Here is a 12,272-nt window from a genome sequence, read left to right on the forward strand (position 1 = left end):
TTCAGCTGATGAGCCTATGTCACACAGTGTCTCATGATTTATAGTTAGCAAAGTCATGTCACTATCTTATTATTTAAAAGCCACTTGTCTAGTCTGTTTTTAAACACATTCACTGAGGGAGCAGTAACAACACTATCCGGTAAACTGTTCCAAGCCGCTACAACACGATTGGATAGGGAATGATATATAGGGGATGATTTATTTCGGTTTTAATTTATATACATAGTAGTGTGACTACTTTAAGACAGCACAAGTTGAAATATTTTCAATAGATTATAATTTAACTTGTGTTCATTAGGAATGTAACAATATTATAAATAAATGAGTATGAGTTTGAGTATTCTACACAAAAAACTTTACTGTCTACTAAGAACGAAACGTGTAAGTATTAATTACTTAATACATATTTATCTTAGTGACAAAATACATAAAACTGCCGAGATTTTATACTTTTCTCCTGGCAACATATACTCCATAGACAATTTATTTTTAATTTTTATTATCTGTCTCATAAAGCCTATATTACACTTTCGGATCTATAAATCTACTATCCACAGAAACGGAATTTATTTGTCTACTTCTTTATTACTCTATTTTTCATTTATGATCAATTATAACAGTGTGGTTAGCCGTGGGTTAGCCTCTTCATAAGTTTGATATTGAGCGAAACAGACGAAAACAGATAAATTTAGATTTTTGCAGTAGACCTTCTCCATCTGAAGTTTGTGTCTATGGAATACATAGTATTTTTGACTTCATTATTTTCCTTGTCATAGTCGTAAAAATGTCATGTAATATTATACGTTAAGTCTTTGTGAGAAAGTTGATTATTCCTAATATTTTTGTACTTTACATCAAATGTAATCAAATAGTTTGACAATCGAATCGAACAAAACGATACCAATCAAATGAAAAAGAGAAAAGTTATTGAAAGGTTGATGTTCTAGTTTTGTTGTTTGTTGCTATTGACTTGATTTGCAGTGTTACGTTTTAGTTCCAGATCCGTATAATCAATAAATTCGGGCCGATGTGTGCTGAATCTTTTGAGCATTCTTAGAATGGGGTTTGAAATAAAAAGGTTTCAAGGTGACGTTGACGAGGAGCTGATTTGTCCTATTTGCTCGGGGGTTTTGGAAGATCCTTTGCAGGTGGGATAGTATTTTTATGAGAACGCTGTCATAATATTATTGCCTTTGTTGACAAGTCGTACATGTACGTTGTGCTTGTTTGGTGTAGGCACCAGCCTGCGAGCACGCGTTTTGTCGCGCCTGTATAACTGAGTGGATCAGCCGCCAGCCGACGTGCCCGGTGGACCGCCAGGCCGTCACCGCGAGCCAGCTTCGACCAGTTCCACGGATACTACGTAACCTGCTGTCCAGGTGAGTATTTCGTAACTTATTACATGACTGACCTTACCTGTGCCATTCTTGGACTGTTGCTAGTACTTACCACCTACAGACTCGTTTACTTGTAACATATAACACAGCAAATTGTGATATCTACTACTTTACTAAGCATTTCAGAACAGTAATCTTTTTTTATTATTTAAAATAAAAATATCTACTGAAATGGTCAAAAATAATTTACTATTTTTTGTGTAAACTTGACTGTTGTTTTTTATTTACTACTGTTACTGTTTTGTTTACATATGACTTGGTAAAAAGGTGATTTAACCCTTTATAAGGCATAAGCAATTAAGCATGTCATTATTGGCATTATGGAAAATAGAAACGTATCACTGTGAGATAAGTTGGAATATGATTATTATTATTTGTAAGCACATAGGCAATATACAATATTTAAAACTGACATAAAAGAATAAAGTGACACAAAATAGCCTTACCTCACCATATTACTGGTCACTTCCAGCATTGGTCTTTCAATGAAACCATTGAGTGAGAAAAATCACAGGTAGGCGGCAGATAAAAATAAATGTTTAAAAATAGGTAGAACGGCATAACCATAGGTGGAAAATATGTTTCCTACACCTTATAAAGACTTAAATCTCATTCAAATTTAAAGGTGCCTATTAACTTTTTTTCATCAGGTTGTGCACAAGTTGTGACAACGCTCCTCATGGTTGCAACTCAGTGCTAAAGCTGGACTCCCTGGCTTCCCACTTAGTTGAATGTAAGTATTATGTCATCTTATGTCTTAAACTTGTAATAAATGCACAGATCAATACAACAAGATGGCCCTTACAGGGCGACTCGCGGTCACCAAGCATACGACAAATCAGGTTTATAAAAGTTTGAACGCGTGCGACACCGATCAGTAGCGCCCAAGTATACGACCCGTTAACAGTGTCCGTGTCCGCTCGGGAAAAAATCTTAAATAATCAATTTTGGTTGCAAACAATGGTCTCTTACAGCATAAAGTGGTGTGGCAAGTCTTCTAACACTTCTACATGTAAAAAAGATGGAACAACATTCCACAGTTAAGTCAAATTAATTATTTTGTTGAATATTGTTTATTGTCCGCGGAGTTCATTTATACTGGTCAATATGGTTGTGCTGACGCCGAGGCGCGTCCATCCCTCTTTACCGAGTTAACAATGTGATATGCTATCCCTTTCACGTAAACGACTAGGCATGGGGCCATGTTAGTTTATGTCTGTTGCGGGAACTTCGTACTGCCGTTCGTACCATGTGCCTACTATTTTATGAAATATAAAAGAAAGCAGATTTGTAATAGTGAATAATTATCTAGAATCTGTAGAGTCTGTAGTGGTATTTAGTTAATTGATTAGTTTAGAATATTTAGTTGGTTATTTAACTTAGTAAACGTAAGTAAAAATGCACAGTTTAGTTATTAGTTACTAGAATGATTTTTATTGAGATGCTATCACAATTATCATCCTCCTTGCGTTATCCCGGCATCGGCATTCGCCACGGCTCATGGGAGCCTGGGGTCCGCTTTGGAAGCTACTACCAAGATTTGGCGTAGGCACTAGTTTTATGAAAGCGACTGCCATCTGACCTTCCAATTTTTTTCCTTTGACCTTCCTTATTATAATTTAATTATAATATTATAATTTGTTGCAAAACAAATTCACCACAGTACTGGTACCGGTACCATTGTCTATAATAGACATGTCCCATTCCCATCCCTACTGCTAATCATAAAGGCGCGCCATTATTTGAAACGACCAATGGCAGCACCGTGCGCGCCCGCCTCACCCCGCAAGGATTGGTGATTTGCGTCTCGAACAATATCGCTTGCATTTGGCTTCTAGTGGGGTGTTCTGTGAATAAATGTCATATGAAAAAAAAAAATGACCAAGGCCTCCAAGTGTCGAGAGTGGGAATTGAACCAGCGTCCTCCATTTACCGGTAACAACATGGTTATGGTCACTTGGAGGTCTTGGTCCCTTTTTTTGTGTATGATGTTTATTTCAAATTAATAGTATAATAGTAGTGTGACTACTTAAAGAATACAACATAAAATATTTTCTATGAAAATAATTTAATTTGTTCTTAGACTATATAATATGTGTTATTTTTTGTCGTCTTCATTACACTAATGTTAAGTTACAATTTGAAAAATCGTTCATTGATTTCCATTTTGTTTCTTGTTTTTGAGAATATAACAATACTTGGTATTATTCTTGAGTATAAACACTAAGAGATAATATCTAGTGAGTAAGTTTTAATAGTGTTAGGTAATGTTGATACAAATTTAGAGTAATGTAATATTGTGCAACAAGCTATACAATTTCACAATTTGTATTTTGTCACATAATTGGAAAAGGAATAGTACATTACGATACAAGTGTAAAAAAGGAAGTTCGAAAAGTGGCGATAAATTAAAAACGACCGAAGGGAGTGTTTTAAATCGACACAAAATTTCCTTTTCGCAATCGTACGACGTTTTTCAGTACAGATCAGCCTCCGAAGTTTCGACCTGGCATATAATGAACTACTTCTCGAACTAGTGCGTAAAAAAACGACCATCTGTACTGAAAAGGTTATTTTTGGGACAGTTGGTTATTGATTCACATTTTACTCTTGCTATAAGTTTGATTATCATTCAGATGATAAATACTTTTTTTTGTATGAAGTTGAAAAACACAATTTTACTATGTTAAGTGAACACAATTTCCATTATTTATGTTATAGTATAAAAAATACTCCAATAGGGTGTGAAGTAGGTATTTAGAATTATATCAATAATTGATTTTTATGTGACACCTATACTTTAATTACCCACCAATTTGTGCCCATGTGATGACGAGTTAAGATGCTACAGGAGCGAAAATGCTAAAATGGAAAGATGCTACCTCTCAATTTGGAAATTTTAGTTAAATATACTATTGTTATTAACTAGATTTATCGAAAAAAAATTGTCCATTCAGATCAAGTCAGTTAAAAGATATTGCGAAAAAATCTTTAAAATCGAGGTTCCGCTCTTGACTGTTTCCTCCTTCAAAACTTAAGCAATCGTAATGAAATTTGAGAATCTGAAAAACAATGAAATAATCTGTGTCGGAATGTTTAGTTTTTTTTGGCTAATTGTTACAGTTTTGAATACTACACCTTTTTTTGCGCCATAATCAATAAGGCCGTTTTTGGAAATTTTTGATGGACTCTCGCGTCTTTAAAAATAAGAATATCAAAAAAATCAATACGGTCGGACACAGATAAAAATAAAAATAATCTGTGTTGAAAAAATAATTGTTCTTTCTTCAAAAACCAGGGAGGAAATAGTCGAGAGCGTTTGTATGGAGAATTGACCCGTCCTGTATCGTTTTAAGAATTTCACCACCCCTTTCTTCCCGTGGTTGTCGTAAAAGTCGACTGTGGGATATAGGTTATGTTGTGGTGTACTGAAACGCGAGTAGTTTTATGTTCTCTGCCTACCCCTTTATGGGATACATGCGTTGTATGGATATATGTATCATAGACCTTTAAGACTGAGCTCACACTTTTTGCCATACTAAATTGAACCTTATCACCGGGTCAGAAAGGCGTTCGTGTCAGACTAGCAAAAGCGTGTCCACATGAGAGGGTCAAAGTTGGGGCTGGTGTCCCTCTCGCACGTGTGACCAGTGGTAAAGAGATTACTAGAGTAGTAGTATTTTTACGTATGTATGATAACTAAGTTTATAAACTTCTTAATTTTTGTATTAGATAGAGGTAAGTCATTATTCTGAAGCCATTAAACCAAAGGTTTGCATAATTAAAAAAAATCTTCAATTGGATATTAGTAGATTTGGTAGTAACTTTGAATATTGACTGGTATCCCCAAATTATGACAGTGATGACGTCATTCAAATGATTTTGAGAGTGGTAATAAGTGCGAGAGGGACACCAGCCTCAACTTTACCCTCTCATGTGGACACACTTTTTGGCCAATCAACTCAATCTAGGTTATCTATATGTAAATGTATGATATGTATGTACCTATAATTAGTCTTGAATTATGTATGAACTTGTTAATGATATAATGATATATCCCATTAGAGCAATAATTTACGTTACAGTAGTACATACATACATACATACAAATAATTTTGAAGTGTGACGTTACAGTAGTAATTCGTTTAAAATAGATTTTGGCAGCAGATAACACTTATTAATTAATCCTGTTAATTATTACAGCCATTTAAGCATGCCCTTGGTTAATATTGAGGCAAATGTGGTAGGAAGGTGTAGGTGTTTATTACTCGACAATGACATGTCGTCAGCATACAATTATTAGAACGTCATTGCTATTTTATCTACATTTGTATACCGTCAGTATTCCATTATATCTACATTTTTTCATGATCATTCATCGTATAGGAGGCATTCTGGTAATTTTTGCACTATTACTAGATTCATGCAAGCTTACGCTTAGCCCACATATTTTATTACATAAATATTTTATTTTTATTTTTTATTATTTGGCTTGTGGTATGCCATTTATAATTTAAGGGGGCCTCCTTCCTTACAGATGTAGTGAAAACCTTTTCGAAATGTACGAACGTGTCATGCTATTTCAGTCAGTCGCAGTACAAGACGTACTGACGTTGTCTGATCTAGCATGAGAAATACGAACGTTTCCGGAAAAATACGAAGGTAAAGCTTCGCACTACATCTGTAACATGATTGCTAGATTTTTTGGGCCCCTAGGCCATTGTAAAACGATTGATAATCCTGTGACCTTGAACCTTTCCAGGTGAATACAACCCTAAGCGACCAATGCCATGCGAGGCCGGCTGCGGCCTCGTGATACCCAAGGACGAGCTGCAAGATCACAACTGCGTGCGGGAGCTGCGCGCACTCATCGCCACTCAGCAGGGCAAGCTGACCGACTTCCAGCAGGAACTAGCTGAGCAGAGGCTGGTCATCAATGAGCATAAGAGGGAACTCGCGCTGCTGAAGGTTAGTGGACTAGCTACAGGACCACAGCTGTGAGCACTCATCGCCACGCAGCAGGGCAAGCTGACAGTTCCAGCAGGAACTAGCTCAGAGGCTGGTCATCAATGAGAACGCGCTGCTGGTTAGTGGACTAGCTACAGGACCATAGCTGTGAGCACTCATCGCCACCCAGCAGGGCAAGCTGACCGACTTCCAGCAGGAGCTGACGGAACAGAGGCTGGTCATCAATGAGCAGAAGAGGAAACTCGCGCTGCTGAAGGTTAGTCGTAGCTACACGATCACAGCTGCGAGCACTCATCGCCACCCAGCAGGGCAAGCTCACCGACTTCCAGCAGGAGCTAGCTGAGCAGAGGCTGGTCATCAATGAGCATCGCCACGCAGCAGGGAACTCCAGCGCGCTGCTGAAGGTTAGTGGACTAGCTACAGGACCACAGCTGTGAGCACTCATCGCCACGCAGCAGGGCAAGCTGACGACTTCCAGCAGGAGACTAGTCATCAATGAGCAGCAGAGGCTGGTCATCAATGCGAGCACTCATCGCCACCCAGCAGGGAGAACTCGCGCTGCTGAAGGTTAGTGGACTAGCTACACAGGACCACAGCTGTGAGCACTCATCGCCACCCAGCAGGTCAAGCTGACCGACTTCCAGCAGGAACTAGCTGAGCAGAGGCTGGTCATCAATGCTAGCTGAGCAGAGGCTGGTCATCAATGAGCATAAGAGGGAACTCGCGCTGCTGAAGGTTAGTCATAGCTACAGGACCACAGCTGTGAGCACTCATCGCCACGCAGCAGGGCAAGCTGACACTTCCAGCAGGAGCTAGCTGAGCAGAGGCTGGTCATCAATGAGCATAAGAGGGAACTCGCGCTGCTGAAGGTTAGTGGACTAGCTACAGGACCACAGCTGTGAGCACTCATCGCCACGAAGCAGGGCAAGCTGACACTTCCAGCAGTAACTAGCTGAGCAGAGGCTGGTCATCAATGAGCATAAGAGAGAATTCGCGCTGCTGAAGGTATATGTGTAGATAGAATACGCTGTTTTAACAGAAAATACTTGATATTTCTAATTAAAGATAAAATGCTAAATCACACCTCTGACAGGACTCTAACCTGCGACCTACTTATAAAAACCACGAATACTTTTCTTACGGGTAGATGTCGCTATGATTTACTTGACTTAATGTCATATGTCCCCTAGGTGGGGCAGAGGGCGTCCACAGTCGCGTGGTATGTCGCTATACGCCACCCGAGGTCCGTTTTCACATTATCCGATCGGATATCGGATGTCAGAAGGATTTCAATGGAAAAATTCAAGATGGCGCCTGTAATGTATCGGATATCGGTCCTACATCCGGTATCGGATCGGATAATGTGAAAACGCACTAAGGAGTTTAAGAATGTGTGCATCGGCTCTCTTATGCCTACCTAGCACACTTGTATCATAATGTACTATTATGTTCTTTTGTATCTTTTAAAACGTTGTGGCTTAATACAGTTTGTTTCTCCCAGGAGTTCATGCGTGCGATGCGCGTGTCGAACCCCGCGATGCGTGTGCTCGCGGACCAGATGGAGCAAGAAGAGGTGCTGCGCTGGGCCAACTCGCTGGCCCGCGCGCGCGTCACGCGCTGGGGCGGCATGATCTCCACGCCGGACGACGTGCTGCAGGTGACTAGTGTATACAGCATGTCTCACGCGCTGTCGAACACATCTCGTGTAGAGCTGCACAAGTGCTGCGCTGGGCCAACTCGCTGGCCCGCGCGCGCGTCACGCGGCATGATCTCCACGCCCACGCCGGACACTTGTCTTATGTACAGAGCAATACGTGCTTTCCGAACCGACACGACCTTCAAGAAAAGAGCGTATTCCCACAAGCTGACAACGCACTTACTCGTCTTCTCGTTTGCGTCTTAAGATCGGTTGCACGAAAGCGTCTGACACCGAATTTAGTAAGCGCTAATATCCTATTATTTATGTATGGGGTTTTTCATCCGTCCGTCAACTGTGATTGATGCAATACACCCTTGGCTTGGACAAAGGCGCGACAGCTTGAAACCGTTTCGCGTGTCGTTCCTAAGTTTGACCGAGACGCGTGTCATGCAACAAACTCAAACTTAGAACAACTTGTGAATGTGCATAGCGTTAGTCTCTAGTATCTTCACTTTTAATTTTACACGGCACACAGTGTACCACTATACCGGAATGATAATTATTGGTTGTAATTTTCAGATGATGATAAAGCGAAGCCTGTCAGAGTCGGGGTGTCCGCCGCACATCATCGACGAGCTCATGGAGAACTGCCACGAGCGCCGCTGGCCGCCCGGCCTGTCCTCACTCGAAACACGACAGAATAATAGAAGGTAAACTGTAATTTCAACACTAGATTCGCTTTTTTGTCTTCGATTCACCTGATTTTAAACAGACCTGGCGTATAAGCATGGTCGCGCGATAAATTATAAATCATCAGGCCGTCCCTAACGCACTTACAAATAGTGCGATAGGGACGGCCTGATGTTTTATCATTTATCGAGATCGCGCGATAAATTATAAATCATCAGGCCGTCCCTAACGCACTTACAAATAGTGCGATAGGGACGGCCTGATGTTTTATCATTTATCGCGCGACCATGCTTGCCTGCCTGGTTGAACAGAGGTAAAACCTTGTTATTATGAACTGATGATGAACATCTAGAGACCTAGAAGCAATTGTTTATTCTGTGAATATGAATAGAAGGTATGGTAATTTCAACCTTATATATGGTACCATAGCGGTAAGTACAGTCAACCAATTGGATCCCTAGGTCACTACCACCATGTCAAAATGACAAGCAGTAAGAGATTTCTTACAACCTGATTTATACCGTCACTGTGACACAGTTCTACAGTGGCCTGTTCCAATTGACTGTACGTGCGACTTTCGTTCCGGAGGTCGCGGGGTCGACCCCCGGCTCGCACCAATGAGTTTTTCGGAACTTATGTGCGAAATGTCATTTGATATTTGCCAGTCGCTTTTCGGTGAAGGAAAACTTCGTGAGGAAACCGGTCTAATTCCAATAAGGTCTAGTTTACCCTTCGGGTTGGAAGGTCAGATAGAAGGCAGTCGCTTTCGTAAAACTAGTGCCTATGCCAAATCCTAGTCAAAAATAATGAATAGATGGAAGTTACCGTACAGCCGGACAAAAAGGGTAAAAATTTTGCATGTAGCAACTAATTAATCACTTCTGTATGAGAACTGTATGAGAACATGAGAACAGTAAGTGTTGCTATGATAAAAAAAAAAGATTCCATTTCTACTGTTCCCAGGCTGCAGTTTGAAGTTACTAAAGTCGCAACGTGTTCGTCTCTGAATCAGAGATAACACAACCAGAGAACTTGCTATAAAATACTCAATATATTAATCGTTTCAGATTATACGAGAAATACGTGTGCAAGCGCGTACCCGGCAAGCAAGCGGTCTTAGTGCTTCAGTGCGACAACACTCACGTCGACGACCACATGATGACTGAACCCGGCCTCGTCATGATCTTCGCGCACGGCATAGAGTAACATAGCACTTTTATTTTCCAATTTCGAAAACGCTAAAGGCCACCTCACACTAGTATCTCCTAGCTGTAGGAAATATCGTCGCGGCGCGCCGATACTCGGGAGTTGGGACGCGTGTGGTGTAGGTCTTAAGTGCCAATTAGGAAACTGTCTACTGCGCGTGTCTGCGACAAAACTCGCTTCGACGACCATGTGATGACTGAACCTGGCCTCGTCATGATCTTCGCGCACGGCATAGAGTAACATAACACTTTTATTTTCGAATTTCGAATACGCTAAGGGCCGCCCCACCTACCAGGCTTTGTGTGCGACGTACCAGTGTGAAGAAGGGCGTTATTATGCAGTTGCGTCGATTTACTAGACGCTGGAGCTCGGAAGACGCTAGTGTGGGGTAGCTATAAGTTGGCAAACAAGCCGTACTGATCCTGTAGTGCGAGCTCGGCTTGGTCATGATCATCGCGCACGGCATGGAGTAACAAGTCCACGTGGACTAATATCGACGTATGTACTCAGTTTTATTGTGAATGTGGAATAAGGGCCACCCCGCATTAGCATCTTGACGGCATCTTGTCAGCGCAGTGGAATTACGTGCTGACGGTGCGTATAATGGCCGCTGTACACATAGGGCAAACGGTTGGACCAACCCTTGGTGGAACCCCTTGCCCAAACTAAAAGTCTCTGTTTACACATTGGTGAACCAATCACTTGGCATTGGCTTCATACAAGATGGACGTAGAATGGAAAATAGATAATTTAGGTCATTCATGTTGTCAGCAAAATTTAATTAATAAATAATAATATCATGATAAAATTAAATTATCTGAAATATTAACATTTTTTTGAATATTCTGATAAGCACATTTATCTTTTTTAGGCAAAACATTAAAAATTTGCAAGGATAATGTATTTCCTAAAATCAACACTATTATTGGTATAGATAAACTTATTATTTTCGTAAATCTTTCACTAACTGTCCTATCTGACGGCTGACGACAAACTGAATGAGGCGCCAACGTGTGAACGCAGTTGGCTATTGGCGCCAAGATCCTTTGATGTGTGGACAAAAAACCGACACGAGTCGGTTGGCCGGCCAGCGCTAGCGCCAACTGCCAACATACGGCCAAGTAGCCCTCTACACGTTTGGCCAAGGGGGTTGGTGGAACCGTTGGCCATATGTGTACAGCGGCCATGAATTAGTTCTGTGTAAGGGCTGAGTGCACGCTCATATTGGGCGCGCAGCGGGGCGGGGCGTGCGTGTCAAATAATAGGCTACTTGCCTCCTAGTCAAATCAGCTTCTTTTTAAGAACTGTCAAAACAAAGGACCATGGGCAAATTTGTATGGGCACTGTCCCCACCCACCAACAGAAATGAAACATGTCTCATTTAATAAGATCTTGGCAAACTGATGATTTTTTAGTATGACGAGAATCGCCCTATGTATGGGGTTTTCTTGGAAAACCGTGTTTTGTTTTTACATATTGCGGCGGTGTTCCGGTTTGAAGGGTGAGACATGGCAGTGCAATTACTGGGTATTGTGGCATAAGATCTTTACGTCACATGGTCGGTAACGCGTACGTGATAACCATGAGTTGTTACATCCGTCTATAGGCTGCAATGGTGACTGTTTACCATCACGCAGATTCCCCGCATGCTTGTTTATCAATCGACTAGTATAATCGACGCAAAAAACAAAAGTTTCTTTCAATGAAATGAGCAAAAAAAAATATGTAATAAACAAAACACGGTTTTTCAAGAAAACCCCATACATATGGCGATCATCGTCATAGTAAAAAATCATCAGGTTGCTAAGATCTATTAAATGAGACATGTTTCATTTCTGTTGGTGGATGGGGACATTTCTGCCCATGGTCCTTTGAACGACTTGCTAATATGGAATTCATATGAAATCGAATAGAGTGATGTAACGGTCAATTCAGTTACTTTATATATTTCTACCTGGCTTATTAAATAGAAATTCGATTTAAAAATAACTTCTGTACATGTTTTTAGGGTTCCGTAGTCAACTGGGAACCCTTATATTTTCGCCATGTCTGTCTGTCCGTCCGTCCGCGGATAATCTCAGTGACCGTTAGCACTAGATAGCTGAAATTTGGTACCAATATGTATATCAATCACGCCGACAAAGTGGCAAAATAAAAAGTGGAAAAAAATGTTTTTTTAGGGTACCTCCCTACACGTAAAGTGGGACTGATTTTTTTTTCATTCCAACCCCAACGTGTGATATATTGTTGGATAGGTCTTTAAAAATGAATAAGGGTTTCCTAAAATAGTTTTTGATAATATTAATATTTTCGGAAATAATCGCTCCTAAAGGAAAAAAAAGTGTGCCCCCCCCTCTAACTTTTGAACCATA

General features: G+C 40.7%; 1 protein-coding gene across 1 annotated transcript; it reads left to right on the forward strand.

Moving 5' to 3' along the window:
* The first annotated feature begins 918 nt into the window (after positions 1-918).
* LOC125226344 (E3 ubiquitin-protein ligase NRDP1) lies at positions 919-10,690 on the forward strand. The gene is made up of 7 exons (XM_048130304.1): positions 919-1,148; positions 1,237-1,379; positions 2,048-2,130; positions 6,160-6,365; positions 7,867-8,022; positions 8,584-8,714; positions 9,762-10,690. The coding sequence occupies exons 1-7, from the start codon at positions 1,059-1,061 to the stop codon at positions 9,898-9,900; spliced, it is 948 nt and encodes a 315-aa protein (XP_047986261.1). The 5' UTR covers positions 919-1,058; the 3' UTR covers positions 9,901-10,690.
* Positions 10,691-12,272: the final 1,582 nt, after the last annotated feature.

This window comes from Leguminivora glycinivorella, chromosome 5 (assembly GCF_023078275.1).
Source record: "Leguminivora glycinivorella isolate SPB_JAAS2020 chromosome 5, LegGlyc_1.1, whole genome shotgun sequence".
Classification (NCBI taxonomy): Eukaryota; Metazoa; Arthropoda; class Insecta; order Lepidoptera; family Tortricidae; genus Leguminivora; species Leguminivora glycinivorella.

What these genes read in the sequence shown, in the direction of transcription:
- LOC125226344 (XM_048130304.1), top strand. Translation starts at nt 1,059, where the DNA reads ATGGGGTTTGAAATAAAAAGGTTTCAAGGTGACGTTGACGAGGAGCTG. An exon ending in CTACGTAACCTGCTGTCCAG is followed by an intron (nt 1,380 to 2,047) that starts GTGAGTATTTCG and finishes TTTTTTCATCAG; the next exon opens with GTTGTGCACAAGTTGTGACA. An exon ending in CGCCGGACGACGTGCTGCAG is followed by an intron (nt 8,023 to 8,583) that starts GTGACTAGTGTA and finishes TGTAATTTTCAG; the next exon opens with ATGATGATAAAGCGAAGCCT.